The sequence below is a fragment of the Heliconius melpomene genome, chromosome 5 (assembly GCF_056956725.1).
Source record: "Heliconius melpomene rosina isolate 202511_hmr_F chromosome 5, ASM5695672v1, whole genome shotgun sequence".
NCBI classification, from domain to species: Eukaryota; Metazoa; Arthropoda; class Insecta; order Lepidoptera; family Nymphalidae; genus Heliconius; species Heliconius melpomene.
Window position 1 is genome coordinate 9,440,586 of NC_140393.1, and position 22,115 is coordinate 9,462,700.

The 22,115-nt window shown below is 34.3% G+C and overlaps 1 protein-coding gene across 3 annotated transcripts in view; it reads right to left on the reverse strand.

Annotated features, from left to right (window-relative positions):
• The window catches only part of LOC146539268 (uncharacterized), a 44,325-nt gene that overhangs the window by 1,983 nt on the left and 20,227 nt on the right, over positions 1-22,115 (reverse strand). For all 3 annotated transcript variants that reach the window (XM_085185802.1, XM_085185801.1, XM_085185800.1), the window contains exons 2-6: positions 8,362-8,541; positions 4,722-4,882; positions 3,863-3,965; positions 2,202-2,390; positions 1,457-1,621 (exon numbers count right to left, since the gene is read on the reverse strand). In XM_085185802.1, coding sequence (XP_085041928.1) covers positions 1,457-1,621; positions 2,202-2,390; positions 3,863-3,965; positions 4,722-4,882; positions 8,362-8,541 — 798 coding nt within the window. The remainder of the gene's footprint in view (positions 1-1,456; positions 1,622-2,201; positions 2,391-3,862; positions 3,966-4,721; positions 4,883-8,361; positions 8,542-22,115) is intronic.

Below are 22,115 nucleotides of genomic sequence, written 5' to 3' on the forward strand. Positions count from 1 at the left end.
GTAAGAAATTAAAAAAACCAATTAAATGAGTATACCATAAAGATTTTCAACATAGAGTATGGTTTGGGAGTTATGGTTATTGTTTTTTTTTTTAAATTTCATCCTTTTTCCGGTAGGTAATATCAGGGTAGGCAAAGTGGACCTCATGTTAACTCAACATCGCTTTTGTCTTGTTACCAGAACGGGCAAAGGAAAATATTTGTTTCCCCCAAGTGGGAATCGAATCCATCGCGTTTACAGTCGAAGGCTCTGCCACTGCGCCACGATGGCCTCTTTAGAATAATTTTCTTAGAAAAATAGACAGTTGTGGATTAGTATAAAGATATAATTATTAACTTGCAGAATCCATGTTAAAATAAATTTATCCATTTGAAGTTTCGCTAAGAATTTTAAGATTAAATATGTAAATAATCGGATTTGTAAGTCAAAATAAACCTGAAAGTTGTGGTTATTCAAAGTTTGTGAATTTCAAAAACAATTCGTGAACAAATTAGTTTAAAAAGTTATTAATTTTGAAGAAACTCCTGGAGGTAAATACTTGTAAGTAATTATTTATTCATTTGTTTTTTTTTTGTTCAGAAAATTATGTGTGATTTCGTATAATAAGTATGCAGTATCCAGTGTAGACCAATTAACAATTTCATTTAGATGCCGGTTCGATTCCTGACATATATTTCCTCGAACTCGAAAAAAGTGGAGGATAAGTTCTACATTTCTGTTAAATCTCTGTCTTTCCTGTTACGTGCGGGATATAGTGTGAAGCTGCTTTTTTATATAAAAAGAGATATAATCTATACAAAGAATTTTATAATTTATTCCATCATTTTCTCTGGTTTCTTGCTATACAAGTATCTACTTCATTTTCTCGTACAAAATGAATTACACTGATTCCACGGATGAGTAAAAAGGTAACGGTCCTAAACAAACACAAAATCAGATTGTAAAGAATATTCTAACAATTTTAATTTTTTAAATGACTGGTTTGCTTGAACGGACAGTTATAAACGTGCTATTATGGCGAGGGTCGCGAATTCGATTACCATTTGCAGCGTTACGAAAAGTAGGTAGGTACCTATATTTTTTTATTTCTTTTCTTATTTTAGTATACATAGATGACACCACAGCGGAATACAGCGTCAAAGTTTTAAAAAAAATGTTAAGTGACAGTCTCTATAGATGTTCTCTCTGCTTTCCTTCAAAATATTTCTTTTTCTGCCTTCAATGTATTCCGTATGTAGCACGGTGAGCAGAGGATGTGTAGTGTTAAGACACTTCGCTCTCCATTTTCTTCTTAATTCTGGAGTTGAGTGACGGAACTTAATGCCGCGTTTTGCCTCGATACAGAGCGAAGAAATGAAAATATTTAATTTCCTGGAGAGACCCATGTTTATGTCCCTACGCCACAACTGGCTTTTAAATCAAAATTTAAAAAAAAAACACTTAAATTACCACTAACCAGCAGGTTCCACATCATCCCCTCTGGGTCCTATCCTAAACGACCGACTGTCGCACGGCGTATATCTTATAGAGCAGAAGCCGACGTTCCTTCGTACGCACGCTCGGTACTCCTGGCTGGCGAGGTGTCGCCCGTTTGACGCGTAGTTGAACGATTTTATTGTACCTGGAAAAGCAATATGGTTTTTGAGATTTTATATTCTTTTTATTATAGAACACGGCGTTAAGTTCCGCTACTCAATACGCCATTTCTTAAAAATTGAGCGGAATGTGAGGAATAGTGTGTCTTAACATTAGATTTACAGCCAAAGTAGTAGGACACACTATACGGAAAAAGTACAAAACTACTTATTTATAATATTAAAATAAATCATTCTATAATCAATTTTATTGAAATGAAAAAATTGAAATTGAACAGAATTGAATTGAAAATATATTTTTGTGTCGGATATCTCACATAATGAATGTGATAGGTATACTTCATTCACAACTCTTAGTTTATTTTCATTTGACCAAGAGGGCAAACCAGCTGGTAGGCTTATAGTATTATATATGTTTTAATTACAAATTACTTACTTACAAATTACTTAATTACTATTATTTACAAAAAATTGTTTTTAAATTACAAAACGCGGTATTAACTTCTAACATTCCCCAAGCAATGTCTCGAAAATGATTCCCTCTACTCTATTTACGTGATACAGCGTGTACCAAAAAAGAACAAAAATAAAAAAAAAAACATTTACCATTATTCTCAACATGATGTTGCAAGCAATTGTGTGGAGATGACTGAGCGAGGGGCATCTGCGCTAAACGCAGCATCCACAGCCGCGGCATCTCGCTACCTCTCATGCGGATGACGAGAGGCGTAGACTTGGTGGTAGGGAGTTCCCCCGCTTCCTTGGTCTCGGCGTTACTTGGTAATGTGTAGTAGACTGTTGGGATAAAAGTTAATGTTAGATTTTATTAAGGCTTCTCTCCTAAGAAGCGATTCCGATTCAAGGAAACGAAGTGTTTAATATTATCATTTATTTGTAATGGTAACCAGGCAAAGCGCGCACATCAGCACCTCATACTTCAAGAATACGGCAGGAAGTGGCCAACAATAGTGTTTGAATGGGGAACGGAATGTCTTAACACTAGGATTTCTCTGCCCATTCTGCTTATATTTTGTTTTAATTACGTCGTCTGGCTGTAAGCGCAACGGTTTTTGGTTGGTTTCCCACTCGAGAGTGTTAATTATTATCACGCTTCGCTCGGATACCAAAAGAAAGTAAGGCGTTAAAATCCGCTATTTAACACCTATACTTTAAAAAAAGGTATATTCATTTTTTAACATAGAATTTTAATAAAAAATCCAATTTAATTTTGAACATAACAAAAAGATTACATATTTTAAAGCCACATACAAAATACGATACGGCAATCGTTTAAAACACGTGTCACTAACATAACATAAATTCTAACAACACTACCGTGAAATTGCGAAATAAACATAAAAAAAAATTCGACGCATTTCTTTACATTCTAGCCAAAATATTATTATTTAAATATTTTTTAGCTTCACGCCATATCTAGCACATAGCAGGGTAGGCAGAGGGAACCTAGGAATCTAGTGTCAAGACACTCCGTTCCTATTAAGACATTTCCGGTTTCCTTCTGCCTTTTTGAGTAGCGGATCTCCCTGCTGCGCTTTACCTTGTCACCAGAACGAAGAATTGTAAATATATGCATATTTCATTCCCCCGAATGGGAATCAAAGCTACATCATTCGCACGACGACCTCAAAAATCACTCACAATTTAATTGAACTTAATCTAAAGTGGCAAAATTTTATGAAAATGTAAGTAAATAACATTATTTTATATCATTTATAAGTTTTCTAAGCTTTTAAACCATTGAACTGATGGGCGGGTGAGAACAAAGTGCTTGTAAAGTAAGAAAAGTGGCTCTAATTTATTACTCCCACCTAAGATCTAAGACTACGGATAAGAATATTCTATTCGTAGCGGTGTTGTTAATTTTATCATTTGATTTTGTAAGATTTTCATTTCAGTAAGAAAATGTTTGACTTAAGAAGATGGCCATCAGTTCAAATCTGGCTCAAAAAGATTACTTTTTAGCTTCAATCTGTATCCTGTACAACATAGCAGGGTAGGCAGAGAAAACCTGGGAACCTAGTATTAAGACGCTCCATACTTATAAAGGTACTTTCGTTTCCCACTTTCCGTCGAATTCTGGTAATATTGCATGTCGAGTAGCAGAACTCAAGTTCGTGCTTTGTCTCGATCCAAAGCGTGGAAAAGAAAATATTAAATATTTCGTTCCTTTGAGTGGGAACCATTTTTTTTTTCTGTCATCTTTTATTTATCTACATAAATATAGAAATTAATTATAATATCCTTACTATGTTGACCATGGTTTTGTCCGCATATGGTAAAGTTGGCCGCACCCTCCCCCAAGATCATGGCGTCTTCGTCGCATTCACCTGTCGTACGATTGGGCTGCCCCTGAAATATATATTAAATATATTCAAAATAAGAAAAGAAAACGTTTTTAATATATATTGTTTATCATTCCCCACTTAGCAGGGTAAATAGAGAGAACCAAGTGTTAAGACACTGTCTTGCCCATGCATTACCTAGTTTTAGGAATGTTAACTGTTAAGTCTTGTGTAGCGTATCTCAACGCTACGCTTTGTCTTGTTATTAGAGCGAGGCAATGACAATAACCTTTCCCTCGAGTAAGAATCGAACACCCAACTATCACGTTTATAGTTGCTTCGACGACGAGACGCCATAATGATGTACTTTTCATAACACTAACATAAAAGTAAAACCTCTAACATTATGAAAGATGAACTGAAATCAAATAGCCTATTTATTTAGAAAGCAAAGAAGTACAACTGTGAAGTGATTAATCATTCAGTAATTAGTTAGCTGAAACAACAAGCCAAAAATATTTTTGTTTTTCTTTCAGCGACTTTTACAATAAATAATTTTGGCGTTGAACCCTTCGCGGCGTAGTGGCAGAACGTCTAACTGTAAACGTGACGGTTGTTCTTTTATATAATGTCTCGATTATTGTTTCTTAAGACTAGGTTCCTACTACGTACTTTGTTAAAAAGCGAAAACAAAAACCGCTTATCGCTTTGATTATAAAAAAAGACGCGGCGTTTAGTTCCGCTACTCAAGGCTTTTTATCTTAGCTTTCGTTTCCCTCGGTTTTCCCTGCGGGATATAGCGTAAAGCTTAAAAATTACTTACAATAGTAAAATGGACGAAATCTATCCTCAATTGCATTATACCGGCGTAACTTTTTTCTATATGTATAGTGCAATCCTTCTCCCCAGTCCAGAGCTCGGGGAAGCCTGGTGACATGAAGTACGTCAGGTTATTCTGTACTGTCGCACCGCAGGTCACTTCGACTGTAAGGAAAGGAAAAAAATAATTTAGATTCACAATGTATCCCGCATGGAACAAGATGGGCAGAGGGAACCTAGAGTTAAGACACTCCGTTACCCAGCTTCCGCCAAATTTTTGAGTTTTTTATATTTAAGAAATAGCGTAAAACTGAAAAAAGCAAAGAAATATAAAAATACTATAAAACCTAAAGTTAAAAGTTTTCTCTCAAAAAAACCACAACACAACCACTAACCACTAGAGAAATGTAAACAAAATTTTCTTACACTTTATATAAGTCAGCATAAAAATAGTAACTTCTAAAGAAACTCTGAGCTTAATATTTTAAATGAAATAAATAAAGTAAACTTGAAGAGTTAAATATAAACAAGGTATTAACAAGTCAAGCTATTTTTTATTAAGTCTTACTTCTAACACAACTACACAGAATTTAATTAATATGATAGAAGATTTCAATCTGTAATAAAATAAATTATATTCTTTTAAAAAAGCGTCGTTAGAAAATCGAGATCATCATGGCGCATAAGCACAGCTTTCGACTATAAACGTAATGATTGTGATGGGTTCGATTCCCACTTAAGATATTGAATTATTTCTACGACTTTGATCTCCACCACTCATTCCACAATGTGTGTAAAGAAAATGGGTACGGAGTGCTTTAATACTAGGTTCTCTCTGTCTACCCTACTATATGCGAATAAAGCTAAAAAAATGACTACAATAGATACTAGAAAAAAATAAGGAATAGGTTCGATTTCCATTTGAGGAAATGAAATATTTAGTATTTTCATTTCTTCGCTCTGGTGTCGAGAAAAAGCGCAATGTTTAGTTTCGCCTCTTAAAACGCCTCTAGAATTCAGAGGAAACGAAGGAACAGAGTGCCTTAACATTAAGTTTCCCTCTGCCTAGCCTGCTGTTTCCTGAAGCTAAAAGAATGTTATTCTATGAAATACAAATCAATTTAATTTTAATTAACTACCTCACAAATCTTGCTAATAGGAACTAAATAACGCCATTTAATTAAATTATCGTCAACTCTAAGCCTCTTAAGTGTTAGCAAATACGCTGGATAATTGCTTGAGTAAGTCTCGTATGATTTTGCTGTAGCTCGTTTAGTTATTAAAAATTTCTTGTTGAGGCCAGTCGTGGTGCAGGGGCACAAACTCAAACGCGACATGTGTAGGTTCGATTCACATTCGAGAAAATGAAATATTTAATATTTTTGTATCCTCGCTCTGGTAACGAGGCAAAGCCGCTCAACTCAGTGCCTCCAGGATTCGGCGAAAAGTGGTAAACGGAAGTGTCTGGATAAAAACGGAGTGCCTTAACACTAGATTCCCATGCCCCCTCTGCCTACTCTATGCGGTATACAATGTGAAGATAAAAATAAATTTCTTATTGTTTTCATACAAAATACTTGCTTAGAAATCTAACACCTAATTACATGTCTCTTACTGTAAAATGTATAAGTACATTTTTTTAAAAACGAATTAATTATATAAATTGTAATCAATTTACGCTTTATCAAAAAATGTATGTTTGTAATTAGTTATTATGGAACGTAAAATTAAACCTTTAAACCATTTTTGATCGATAATAAGGAACAATTTATTTTTAATTGTATGCCTGTCTGACTGTAAATACCACGGTCATGGATTCGATTTGTTTGAAATTATTCATTCATTATCATTTTCTCGCTACTATGACGGGGCAAAACGCGGCGTTGAGTTCCACCACTCAACGAAGTAGAGAACAGAGCATTAAAAGTAGATTCCTGGTGCCTATTATGCTATGCATATTCTCGAAGTTGCACACGTAAAACTTTAAAACTTAAAAAAAAGTATAAATATAATATCTACATAAACTTTTACATGACCTGTAAAATAACGATTTTAAACTTACACCCCGTTTTACCTAAATCCCACAATTTCCCCAACTAGTATAGTATATAGAGAACATTCCCGAAGTGGGTCTAACAGAACAATAGGTACCTACGTAGATTCTAAGATCTATACGCCATTCAGTTTGCGGTGTCGTTCAATACAAGTTTAAAGTAGAATTGTTTATAAATTGGAAAACTTTGCTACGAATGCGCAAGAGTTACGCGACAACTGCTTAAGCATGAGAATGAGCTTGGGAAAGCTTGTTTTATCAATTGCTTGATATAAATCGAGCTTTCGGTTTAAAAAGGTTTTTTAAATTTTCTATTTGTATGTAAATGTAAGTAAAGATGGGACAATATATCGTAAAGGAAGATAGAGGATATCTAGCGTTGAGACATAACGTTTTCCACTTTCCGATCCATTAAGAAGACATTTAAAACATTACGTGGGGCTTAGATGGCGGAACCTAACGCCGCGTTTTATTGAATCAGACTGGAGCAGCTATAATATATTCTATATTCTTTTATTAACTCTCTCGGGAATCGTATGTACAGCCCTCATTTTTCATCTTGTCTTTTAGTAGAAAAGATATAGAAATTGTAATTTTTGAAGAAAAAGAAACAAGTATTAAAGTTTCTTTTTGAAAAATGCTGTGAAATAAAAAAATACGCTTGAACTCTATAATACGATTAAAATACCTTTTTTTTTCTTTACAACGAGTACTAAGAACTAAGAAGTTTTGAAGTTTGTAATGAAACGATTTTATTTCTTATTCTACTTGTTTTAACGCCACGCCGGTTCTTTTGTACGAGGATTTCTATTAAAATAGACTCTTTAGTACTTAATGAATTCGTTAAGAGTGTATTATATTTTATTTTGCAATGGTTAACCATCTAGGTTCAGTGAAACAGTGTCTCATGTGAACGCAGTAATCGTGAGTTCGATTTCCATTCGGAGGAATAAATTATTTGCGAGATACAGCGTGACGCTACAATAAAACTAATTCACATTTAATTTTTTTTACATATCTCCTACATTTTTAGAGGCATGTAAAACTTAAATATTTCACATGTAATGTTTCTAACGACATTTGAACCTACAACCATCACAAGTTTTGTTGTTATCAATATGCTGATATCCTACTAATATTAATATATGAAAATTCGTGAGGTTGAAAACTGAAAAAGTTAAAATTAAGGAAGCAACGCGTAGGTCTCTATTATGAAAATTAAAGTATGTAGGTACTTTTAAATTTGTAACAACTGACAAATTTTTCCCGTAACTTCTCTTTGTGGAGTATCTATACATATTATTGGCAGAGCGTCCAACCTATCGGAACTAAGTTGTAAACTTTGTCCGATAAAGAGGAACATTTGACTTGAATGGTACATATCGATATAAAAACTATTTTAAGTTCTAACAGAATTCCTGAAAGTACTTAGCTAAGTATTATATTTATTTCTTAGCTGTAGTAAGAAGATAAAGTGACACAAAAATGCTTCTAAATGGAGTAAATGTAAATGGAGAAAGTATCTTAACACTAAGATCTCTCTGCTGACCTAACACGAAAAAAAATTGAACTATTTTTAATAAATACTTACAAACGCAGCATACACCTAGCCCGTGAGCGCAGTCCCCCAAAGGCTTGCCGTCTCGCTGCCGACAGTCATAAGGGTTCACGCATATTCCAGCCCGTGCTATAGTGAAGCCGGAGGGCTGGCACTCTCTTTCCCCTCCTACAGGGAAGAAATTCAGGACTTTACCCCAGGATAAAATGCCACCTGGAAGAAAAGTAAGTATATTGGTTAATTTACTTTTTTAACCGACTTCTGTAAGAAAAGGAGGTTATCAATTCGACTGTATTTTTTTTTTTTTTTTTTATGTTTGTTACCTCATAACTTTTGACTGGGTGAACCGATTTTGAAAATTTTTTTTTGTTTGAAAGGTGAAGCTTCCCGAATGGTCCCATTTTTTTTTGGTCCATGTCTGACAATGGTATCTATGAGAAATTCACATAAGTCTTAAATTTGCATTAGGTATGTGCGCGACAAATAGACGTATAACTCAATGTCGCGCCAACCGATTTTGATGATTCTTTTTTTATTTGAAAGGATACACTTCAAGGTTTAATTTGGTGAAAGTTTGGTTAGGTTCCGATTATGGGATCTGGTGAAAATTGAGAAAGTTTGTTTTTTTTTTGGTAAAAAATTGATTATACTATAATAGTTACAAAAACTTTTTAAATTGATGTCAGAAGTGAGATTCCTGATCGTTCAACCAACCTCAAAAAAGGGGATGTTCTCATTTTCAACCAACTTCAAAAAAGGGAGATTCTCAATTCGTCCGAATACTTTTTATGTATGTTCTTGTCAATATACCAAAGTGTAACTTTGCACAAAAATAAAACCTAATTAAATAAAGTTTTACATAGGACAACCACAACCACTCGTTGACAACCACTACCACCACCATCACCACTCGTTTAAGAAGCATCATTTTAAGATCTACCCATCACTTAAAATCGTAAAATAAATTATTTTTTAACAAAAAGAAAACCGACTTCTAACAACGAATTAGACTAAGACTTCAAAATTACTAAGACTTCAAAATTATAAAATCTTTGTATAATTATTTTTCACTTTTTAGTTCGTTGTTAAAAGTCGGTTTTCTTTTTGTTAAAAATTAATTTATTTTCGGCAATTGTTGTTTAGATACCCACTAAGGGGAACAATTTATTTTCTTTTTCTCGATCTGATAGCGTTGAGTTCCACCATTCAACACCCAATGTCTTGAAAATTACACATAAAATGGGGAGCGGAGTGGTTAATACAAGATTCCCTCTTTTTACCTTTCTGTATGCAGGATCCAGCTTAAAATAAAAAAAAACACTCCAGTAACAACAAACACACAGCAAAATAAATAACGACTACCCTACAACCATTTAAAGCTTTAAAAGTGTAATAATTGCATTTCTTTTGTGGTAGAAAATAAAAAAAAACTAGTGCTAGTTTACTCCGGTACTTACGAGTAAGTAAAGTTTATGAAAGATTGCAATTAAAAAAGTTAAATGACACTACTGTGTGCAACTTTTACTTTGAATATGTTTTAAAGTCTCTAGACTAGGTTTTATATTATTTTTTTTATCTTGCCTCATTTCTAGCGTCTACCGTGAATAGGTAATAGTTATTTAGTGTTAAGACACTCTGTGGCTTATTTTTACGCGTGATGTGTGGCGGAACTCAACGCCGTGGTATATTGAAAAAAGAGATATAACTATATGTTACATATCCAACGAGTTGTGACCGGTTATTTGAAGATTTACAAGTATTTACATAATATTGTTAGCATACGTGAGTAAAGAATAAATTGAAATTTTCTCTGCCTTCTCTTAGATAAGCGAGAAATAAGTATAAATGTTATATTTGAAGTCGTCTGAGGTGTGGCGTCTGTTTCGAAAATTAAATGTTACTTGGGAAACGGAGTGCTTTAACACTAAATTCCTTCAGCCTACTCTCCTATATACTGGATACAGAACGAAGCAAAAGATATTATATTATTTCTTCTATACTCTTATAGCATTTTACTATCAGTCGGTTTTTCAAGTTCGCTCTTAAACTAATAGCGTTTTCGTTTTTGGCCATCTTCCAGTTTTCAACCGAATTATAGACGTTATGAAATATTTCATACATATGAGTATATTTAAGCTATTAAAATATATCTTATAGGGATTTATTACCTAATTTCAACTAAATTATTCGTGAAATGTTACTTGTAGTAGAATTTCACGAATAATTGAATTCTTGAATTGAGTCCTCTAAGGTACAGTCGTTATATCTTGTTGTTCTTGCTAGTCTTTTTATTTCTTTTTTTATTCCGCACATAGGCACAGGGAGCCTCCGTTCCCATTAAGATACTTTCGTTACCCGCTCTCCTGGCATATTGAGCTGGCGCTTTGCCTCCTTACCACAGCAAGGAAAGTAAAAGTTTAAAGTTATAACTAATAAATCAATAACTATAGTTCATGTCTAACTGCAATTTTCTCCCTCTGCCTATATTAATATTATATAAATAAACAACGTAAAACGAGAAAAGAAAAAAAATGCTATAACTTTTGTTATTTTCAGGCTCTGGCAAGGCGTGGCGTTATGTTCCACCATTCAACACACAATGTCTCGAAATTGGGCGCAAAGTGGATTTTAACGCAATCTAAATATTACAACTGCTTATTAAAAGGCTCTTATTTTCCATTTTCCTGTTACAGAGTTAAAGATGAAGTTACATACATATATGGTAAGTACTACATTCTAGTTCGAGATAGTAAACCGGTACTAATAGTACTAGTTTCAACCATCAATGTCAAAAGCAATTATGTGGGAGGAGGTTCGATAGATGAGTGTGAGGTGGTGGGGCAGGACTCGATAGGCTTTAGGTTCGATTACCACTCGAGGAGCCTGAGAGCATGTTTTTCTCCGTTTAATATTTAAAATATTTAAATATTAAGGAGAACAAATTTGTTGTAACAAAAGGAGGCTAAGTCAGGTGCTTCATGTGTAACATTTTAATTATGTAAATTAATTAGAATCACACTCCATTGACAAGGATAAATCGATTGACGTGTTATTATTATTATTTTTTTTATTACGATACATTCAGTGTCCGAATAAAAATTATATATTTTAACCAGTTATAAGTAAGAGGTCTTAAGTCTATATATACAAAAAAATAATTCAAAAATGGACTTCTTTCAAAACAATATAGATAGGTAGTTAATACAAGAAAGAACATAATAATACACATTTTCTTGATTTAGGATATATATCTATCATATTATCAAGCTGAGGTCTGTCGTGGTGCAAGGTTATGGTAGCTACAGGTTGTGCGTTCCCACCTCTCTGGAGGAAATCATAATATTTAATATTTTGATTTTCTCGCCCTGGTAACTAGGGATACGGGCTTAAGTTCCACCACTCAACATTCAATGCTTCCAGAATTGGACGAAAAGTGGAAAATAGAAATGTCCTAATGAGGAAACGGAGTGCATTAACACTAGGTCCCCAGGTTCCCTTTGCCTACCCAGCTATGTTTGGGGTAGACTGTGAAGATAAAAAAAAAACTACATTATAATTATTAGACTGTAGAGTTGTGTGAAAATAAACAACATTTATATGAATAAAAACAAAGTTAGCTGATAATTTTTAAGATACCCAAAATGATACTTAAAAATAAAATTTGGTTATAACAAAAGAAGGCAGCATTTTGTTAACGTACACATATTTGTATTTTCACGAAGTAGCGACTCCCAAAAGAGAAGGTAAAGTTCATTGTAAGAAACAGAGCTACGGCCACGGGGAGTTTACATCGGGGAACATAGAGTACTTGATGACAGAGCTAATATTCAACATCTAATATACATATATTATACTATTCCGTTAGTGAGTGACTGATAGACAACACACAGACAAAACTTCTGTGCGAAGTGAGTGATTTAGAGGGTCCTAAGGAATTGAAAAAAACTATTTTTTTCATAGGGTGCATCAGCGTAGAAATGAGAACAGAACTCCAAGCGAGGGCAAACCTGGGCCCTGTATAGGGTACGGTATCTAAAATTGATGGAAAGCATATACTTCAACATATTAAATATTTGATAAAAAAAATATGTAAAGTTAAAACATTACTTTCTCCACTCTTTAACCACTTCAATTAATGGTGTATTAGATAGCGAGACGCTTTATACCAGCCTCTTCGTGGTTCACTGCTCGCACTAACGGTAACTACCCGTAAGCTCAGTGGGTTAAACCAAGATATGATATAATATAGGCTTAGGCCTCCTTTGCTAAAGGAAATTTCCTATATAAAATGATGTTATAAATTAGAACCAGCAGTCCTGAGATTAGTGCGTTTAAACAATGAACACATAATCAGCCATTCCTACAGCCTAGACATGTTTACGGGAGCGCGAGTGGGCTTTTTACAAATAACTAAGAAAGTTAAATTTAAATTTACTTTAATTAAAATAAGAACAAAGGTATATGTTCTTATAACTAACTTAAAATTAACTTAACTAGTGAATCGACCGAGCAGAAGTGCATGCTCTAATCGACTAAAGAATAAAATATAGAATAATTAATATTAAAACACTACGTTTGTTTCCCATGGCATGAGGGGATTCGCGTTACTTACGCCGAACGCTGATTAGGCGTTTACCGGTACCGTTCTCACGCCATGAGGCAACATAACTGCCTACTACACTAAAACGTCCAAATAATAATAAAATATAAACTACCTCTGCTACACAAGTATTCTATGTCACGCTAACAGGAAAAATAAGATAAGTATAGAGAAAAATAGTGCATACGCCGCCTCCAGGCACGTCTCGAGTATTACGGGTGAATGTCTTTTTTTAAGAAGGTTACGTGCTCCGTGCCCCGTGCTGCGTGCTTCGCCAAACGTTGTGAACGAGATTCAACAAAAATTATAACTATTCATATTTTTAACCGACTTCTGTAAGAAAAGGAGGTTATCAATTCGACTGTTTTTCTTTTTTTTTTCATCAAAATATATAAAAGAGGTCCTCGTTGCGCAGGGGCACAAACGTGTGATTATAAATACTATGTTGTGGGTTCGATTCGCACTTAAGGGAATTTAATATTTATTTAATATTAATATCTTATAGTCATCTTGCCTGTTATGAGACAGAACGCGTCGTTGAATTCCGCGACTCAACACGCAATGTTTCTAGAATTCGGTGAAAAGTTGGGAACGGAAGTGTCTTTATAGGAACGGAGTGATTTAACACTAGGTTGTCAGGTTCCCAATGACTACCCTGCTAGCTCACCTATCAGGATACAGCATGAAGCTAAAAAAAAACCAGAAGTAGGTGAACAGCAAAAAATGTCTCGAAATATAAGCCGAAAATAGCGATAGGAGTATCTTGACACTTTCTTTCTGCTTGCTCTGCTATAGCAGAATCACGATATTTCCCATTTAAGTGGCTGGTTAGGGAGATACTCTAACCGTCCAAAGTCCAAATGCATTGCGTGTTGAGTAACGGAACCTAACTCCGTAAATAATTTTAATGAATTTAATTATTATTATGGATCAATCAGACTTAAAAACCATTTTATTTTAAAAAACACTGAAGTAATATGGAGAGTAGTAAATAATTTTCAATATAAATTCATTTGAAATTCACAAAAAGCTACGCCCCGGGGACGAAGGGAACCACATTTAAAATCTTTTACGCTCAAAACTTTCATCTGGGTGAAATTTATTTTTTCTTTAAAACTGTTTCAATAGTTTATGAAGATACCGTTGAAGCAACTTCGCTAAAATTATTATTTCTTAGTCCCTTGAGAAAGTAAACGCTTTGAAAAATTCTACGTCTAAATAATTTTTAAGTATTTCTTATCGGTCTACAGAGAATCTAATATTTCGAGGTTAGTATAGATTCATTTTATTTTTTTAGCTTTACGCTATATCCCACATATAGCAGCGCAGGCAGAGGGCACCCAGTGTTAAAACCCTCCATTCTCCACAGTGATGGACCGTAAACACAATCGTTGTGAGTTCGACCACAATTCGGAGGAATGAATTATTCTACATATAATCATATCTCATAGCTCTGCTAAGACGAAGAGCGGCGTTGAGGTCCGTCACGGAATACACGATGTCTCGAAGTCAGACTAGCCTATTATAGCTTTACCTAATCTACAAAATAATACGCAAGAAGTAATACAGACGTCAGAATAACATGAAAATAAAATACAAATATATATCGATATTCAACTCAAGTAGGTATCTAGGTACTAGTAAATACTTGGATACGTTATCAATATGTTCTTATACAAAATATAACATTTTCAATATTAAGGCGTATAACCTATTACAAACAGCGCCTTCACTCGATCGTCCTTTGGAAAATTTCACTCGGAACCCCCTTTGTGATGCCTCCATACATTACGGCACCGATATTTCCCTACTCGAGATAAGATGGTGCTTACTTTTTATATTCTACATCCTGTTTAGGTATAATATGTTTTCTTATCTTCGTAAAATTAGGTTGGTACTTTATATATATAAAGAGAGTGAGTATAACAGAGAAAACTATTTCTACTTTTACTCACTCCTTTTTGAACTTTTATTCCGATTTTGAATTTTTACAGCGTCCGACTGCAAATGCAATGGTTGTGGATTCAGTCGCGCCTAGGCTCCTGTTAACATCATTAATACCTAAAACTTATTTATACGGATAATGAATAACAAAATGTCTTGACATTTGGTTCTGACATTTATCCTGCTATACGAGGTAAAATAGCTGAAAAAAAAGAAAAAATATAGCTTTAATGTCCTAATGTTATCAGCTATCAGTTTCAGTCCCAATGTTAGCACTTTTCAGAATGTTAATATAATTTCAACTTCTCGATTAATTATTTAAGAGATTTTGACTTCTTTTGTTTATTTTTACGTTTCCGTAACTTTAAAAAAACCGGAGCCTTCATAAGATTAACAACGACTAAATACATCATATAGGTAAAAAAAAAACAAAAAAAACTACTATAACTACGCCGAAATAACGTTCCATACATTAATATCTTTCATACACCGTTACGTTACATAGCAAAAATATACTTTAAGTTGAAGCCAATTTATATAAAGTTGAATAGACGTGCCGCGCCGGGGCAAAAACCAAACGTTGAAAAGTTAATTAAGGACACGCCACGAATGTTAGATTGTTTTTCTTTTTTTATCTATTTTGTATGGAGCTCGCTAGTTATTATAAACAGATAGATTAAAAATAAAGATAAATACTTCGTGCATAGTTAATGATTTTTGTAAACTGTTTTATATATTTTTTATAAGCCTATGAATATATGGTGAAGCCAGGTTGTGGTTTGTCCCACTCGTTCGGCTGACCAAAGCGGAGAGTGGGGAACGGAATTGTCTTGATGGGCACTGAGTGTTTTAACACTAGGTTCTCTCTGCCTACCCTACTGTGTCCGAAATACACTGTATAAGCTTGAAAATATTTATATGAAAATTTTTATATGAAACTTGGCGCAGCGTATGAATGTAAACGCAACAGTCGTGGGCAGAGAAAACCTATTGTTAAAATACTTCGCTATCCACGCGTCACCCAATGTTTGAGACATTGCGCGTTGAATTGCGGAATTGAACGCCGTCACTTGCCAGAACTTTTTAATAATTGAAAATTAAATATTTTTTGTTTAAATTGTGAATAATGTACGACAAAAGGCAAAAAATCTTAGATTCATACAAAATAACAATAAAAAACCATTAGAAAATATTGAATCTAAGTATTTGTTTATTTTTATTATTTCCTTTAAAATTCGCGGCCAAAGTCACGCCATTTCACTTTCACCGTGACGCTATAATAATAAAAAAAAATTACAACCGTTAACACTTTCTTAGTCCAGTTTATTACGATTGTTAGTTTTGACCGGATGTCGACTACCGGTATTCCACTTGTGATATACGCTTTTTAATGTTATGTTTTTTTTAACTTGTCTCTCTCTGTTTTGTTGGATAAAAGAGAAGAATATATGGAGGATGAACATGTATGGAATTAATGTCTATTGAATAGGCAGGATAGCTGCCAGCTAATGTAATAGTAAAATATACCATTGACTTTGAAAAGAGCAACTGTTGAGTTTCTTGCCGGCTCTTTTCAGCAGAACTGCCTTCCGAACCGGTGCCGGTGGTAGCTTTTTGTTCATATGTTCAAAAGTGCTTGTAATAGTTTATTTGAATAAGAAATATTTTGAATTTGAATTTTTGAAAAAAAAAATACGGAGTGATCTTTTCGGTAGATTATTTCATTATTTTATTATGTGAAAGTTAACTACAATCTAAGGCCAATTTTATTCGTTTTATATGTATGAACTGCAAGAACAAAAAAGCAATAAGCTCATCTTGATACAATAAACGAAACAATACCTACTCTCTAGTTCACAATAAAAAAAGTAATGGTATACATTTTTTCAACACCAATAATGGTTTTTGGACTACTTTTACTACGTTTTTTGGGGAACACAAAGGAACGGTGGGAGGAACGATGATTGTGGAATGCAACTAGTACTTAGTAAATTATCATTTTTTTAAAAATTGATAAGGTCAAGGCTTTAGTTAAGGTCAAAACGAAGAAATGGACTAATTCATTCCCCTTTGTGGTTTTCGAACCTGTAGCCGTCGCTTCATATATGGCTGCCTTTATAATAGCCGAAGAAACTGACTGCAACTTTCATTATTTTCCCATGGGTTTCAAACTTACCACTATAAAGTAATAAATGTAAGTAAGATGTCAAACCGCACTAACCACAACGTTGTCTAATGATTTTAATCTTAAAAATGTAGCTCTTACAAAAAAAATCTTAACCTAAATATAAAAATATATAAAGAAAGAAAGAAAAAAGTCGTCATTGCGCAGGCGTGCGACTGTAAACGCAACGATTGAAGGTTCGGTTCCCACTAGGTGGAATGAAATTATTTTCATTGTTTTCATTTCCATGCTTCAGGTAAAGAGGCAAACAGTTATACCAGTCAACACGCAATGTCTCCAGTATTCGGCGGAGAGTTGGTAACAAAGTCAAAGTCAAAGTCAAAATATCTTTATTCCTATAATATTAAAAATGCTTAACATTTACTTGGATATGTCAAAAAAGTAAAAAAAATGAAAAACAAAATAACCAAAAAAAATGTGCAAATAACGAAAATCTCTTAATGAGAAGGGAGTGTCTTAACAATAGGTAACCAGGTTCTCTTTGCCTGCCTGCCTGCCATTGCCATGTGCGGGATACAGCTTTAAAAAAAAACAATATTTGAATATATCCATGTATAGACAAACAGCACTTTACGTAGTGCGAAACACATTCAAAAAATTGGCTTTTCTTACCACCTGACGTGAGAAGAACGAATGATGGCACTAATGCAAGGGTTTATAAGAAACAGCATTACCATATATGGTAACATAATATTTATTATGACTTTCGAACACATATTACCCAGACGTGAGGTTTTGACAGTACCTACGAGCTGTCAGCTTTTCTTTTTGTCCTGTTGCGTTGTCGCTGTGAGTCGTCCTTGATATTTAAATTGATTTTATACATTTTTCCTTATTTAATTTATTTTAACGTCAAGTCAACTAAGGATTTAATTTCACTGTCATCGATTTTCTATCTATTTTGGACATCTTCGGTGTTCTTTTACGTTTATTAATACTTAAAATTTACATTGAGGCCATCATAACGCATTCTTAACATCTGATTATTAGCGGTTGTAGGTTCGATTCACATTTAAAGAAAGCAATTATTTCCTAGCTCTGGTTATAAAGGAAGACATGACTTTGTACTCCGCCCATCTCAAAAATGAGGGGAAAAGTGAGAAATGGAAAAATATTATTTCTCATCTTCCATTGATATACTATGCTATAAACGGAATACAGTGCGATAATTTCTTTAGAGCTTCGTATCCCGCACATAGCAGGATGATCGTGGTTGACAGGTTTTGAGTTCAATTCCCATTCGTGAAAATGAAATATTTAATATTTTAATTTGGTTAGGTTAGGCGTGGTGCCGACCACTCAATAAGCAATCAAAGCCTAATGGGGATGAAGTTCTTTAACACTAGATCCCAGGTTCCCACTACTTACCCTACTATTTGCAGGATACAACGTAAAACTAAAAAAAAATACTAGCTATTTACTTACTAAGATACCTGTCTCCTGATGTTGATACTTACACAAAACACCTTTCTTAATCATTTCTCCTTTACTAAAAGATTTTCAAATAAAATTCAATGTTAATAATTAAATGGAAAAAGAAACTGAGTAGCAATAAAACTCGCCCCACTTAAGAATATCGCGTTAACTCAAATAAGATAAAAAAAGGACAAAAAAATTAACAACTATAAAACAGACATTATAATCTGATAAATCTCTTGGAAGAGGGGATGCTGTGAAACGAGTCCCTTACATTTATCACGTCGTATTAAAATAAAAAGTGGGCCTTTTGTCTCTTAAAATCCTATTTTAGAAATTGTTATTGTACTTTTTTAAACATTTTTTGGTGTTATACTAGAAAAGTTATAACGATTTCAATGTTGGGAACCAAATAAAAATTGGAACGTAGCAAGATTTGAATCTACGCCTCTAGGACTGCATAAGCGCACTGACTACTAAGCCATACGTTTCTCTCACTACACTACAAACTCTTTAATGTTTGTATTTGTATAAGAATAATTGCTTCTTTCTTTACGCATCTTTAATATTTTTTATGAAATACTAATTATTTAGTGGGTAATTACTTTTTTACTTTTTTTTGTTTATTTAGGGTTCGATTCCCACCTGGAGATCTACTAAACATCTTTTTGCGTGAAATTTATTTTAATTTAGTATTTTAATTATTCATATACCTAACCTTTTACTAGGACGACACCGAATTTAAAAAATATATATAAATATACATATATATTTTTCTTGCTATCTCCTATTCTATACAGTAATTATAAAGCCATTTCTACAAACCCACTGTCGCCCTAGCTCGAAGTGGACTACGGGGTGAGCAAGTCCGCGAACTAGTCTTTACTTAGAAATTATATATTTGTAACGAGAGTTGACTGGGAAATTGAAAAAAAATAAATATTTTTCCTCTTGCTCATGATAAATATTTTCATAATACTTGATATTCTAGTTACCTCAAAACCTAAATTGGTCTTTAGGTCCTCGTGGCCCAGGAGCACAACGGTGTGACTGTGAGGTTATCATAGAGATCCTCCCCTCAATACGCAATGTATCGGAAGTTTGACTGAAGGTAGGAAAGCAGGTGCCTAAGTCTCCTTGGTCTACAATGCCATTGGCATTGAGTTCTGCCATTCTACACACAATGCCTCCAGAATTCAGCGTAAAGTAGAGAACGGAAGTATTTAATAGAAACATAGTGTCTTAACATTAGGTTCCCAGGTACCCCTGATATGGGATATAGAGGGAGGTTAGAAGAAATAACTTATATATCAGATTTCATCTGGTTCAATAACACATCCCTATAAAGATTTTGAACTAGCAACCATTACGTCAAGTCAAGCGTGTCTCAACTACTTTACATACGACGGCGTCAGACAATGTCAATTATTTAGATACAAGAATAATTTATCTCATGAATATTTATTATTATGTACGTCATGTTTCTCGTAAATTACGGTTTTTCACATAAACAATTTTAATTTGCAAAATATCAGCATATATTTAACGCTAAAACACACTTATGGTATACTAAGATACGATTGGTGTAATTTTATGTCCTGCTTGGTGCAAGCCATGGTAACAGATTCGATTGCCGTTCAGAGGATATTTTTCTCTTAACGCTGTATAATGTAATGTTAAAAACTTAAGACACATCTTTTGAACCATGTTCGTCAATGTAATTTTGTCTATTTATTAAAAGCTTTTATTTAACTTGCAATGTATGTATGTGGGTTCGGGTGAAATCTTAGAGCTCAATTCTGAAGTAGATATCGTCAACCGATTGAGCTGAAATTTTGTATACACGTTTACTTTGGATGACAATGCACGATAAAATATGTGACGTCATTCTAAATGTAATATGGCGGACCATGCAAGATGGCGGAATTGTTATTTTTAATGTACTTCTACAATATGGGTATCAAATGAAAGGACTCGTTGAGAGCAACTCGAAAAATAATGTGATTTCACTCTAAATCCCATAAGGAGGATATTGAAGATAGCCGAGTATCTATTTGGTCTACTTCTACAATATACATATTAAATGAAATGGGTCGTTGACCGTAACTCTAAAAATAATGTGACGTTATACTAAATCCAATATGGCGGAACATCTAAGATGGCGGAATAGTTATTATTTATGCACTTCTGCAATATGGGTATCAAATGAAAGATCTTGCCGAGAACTATTAGAAAAATAATGTGACATCACTTGAAATCCAATAGAATTGACACGATTCAAGTTTTTTATGCTTTCATATAATGAGAGGTATGTTCATACGATTGAGCTGAAATTTTGTATACACGTTAGGTTTGGATGACAATGCACGATAAGGTTTGTGACTTCATTCTAAATACAATATGGCGGACCATCCAGGATGGCAGAATAGTTATATTTCATGAACTTCTATAATATGGGTATCAAATGAAAGGGCTTGTTGAGAGTAACTGGAAAAATAGTGTAACGTCATTCTAAATCCAATATGGCGAACCATCCAAAGTAACAGAAGAGTTATTTTTGATGCACTTGTACATTACGGGTATCAAATGAAAGGGCTTCTTAAGAGCAACTTGAAAAATGATGTGACGTCATTCTAAATCTAATAAGGCGGACCATCCAAGATGGCGGAATAGTTATATTTAATGCACTTCTATAATATGGGTATCAAATGAAAGGGCTCATTGAGAGCAACTTGGGAAATAATGTGACGTCATTCTAAATCCAATATGTGGGACCATCCAAGATGACCGAATAGTTATTATTTTTGCAATTCTGCAATATGGATATTAAATGAAAGGGCTCATTGAGAGCACCTCGAAAAATAATCTAACGTCATTCTAAATCCAATATGGCGGACCATCCAAGATAGCCGAATAGTTAATTTTAGTCTAATTCTACAATATGGATATCTATTGAAAGGGCTCGTTGAGAGTAACTCGAAAAATGTGACGTTTTTCTAAATCCAATATGGCGGAACATCTAAGATGGCGGAATAGTTATTATTTATGCACATCTGCAATACGGGTATCAAATGAAAGGGCTTGCCGAGAATAATTAGAAAAATAATATGACATCTAGTGTGAGAAACCTTCTTCCTCCTGGCATTAATCCCGGCTATTGCCAGGGTCTGCCTTCCTACTCAACCTACTCTACTTTGCGCGGTCTTTTGAGTCTTCGGTGGTTAGACCTTTGGCTCTCATATCCGGCATCACGACATCCAACCAGCGCTTCCTTGGGCGTCCAGGAAGTCTCACTCCAGGAACTGATATAGCAAGGCACTTGCATCCGACATAGTTCTTAGACCAGCGCGTAACGTGGCCAAACCATCTCAGGCGGCGCTCTTGGAGCTTTTCCGCTACGTCACGGACCCCAAGACTACCTCGAACGAATGTGTTGCGTATGCGGTCAGACCGCGTTACACCGCACATCCACCTCAGCATCTTCATTTCCGTGACGTGAAGCTCCTGAGTGTACCGAGATAGTGCTGGCCAACATTCGCTGCCGTATAAAAGAACCGGTCGTATGATGCTCTTGTATATCAATCCCTTGAGCTTGGCGGTTTTCTTCGGTCACAGACCACACCAGTGACCTCCCGCCATTTG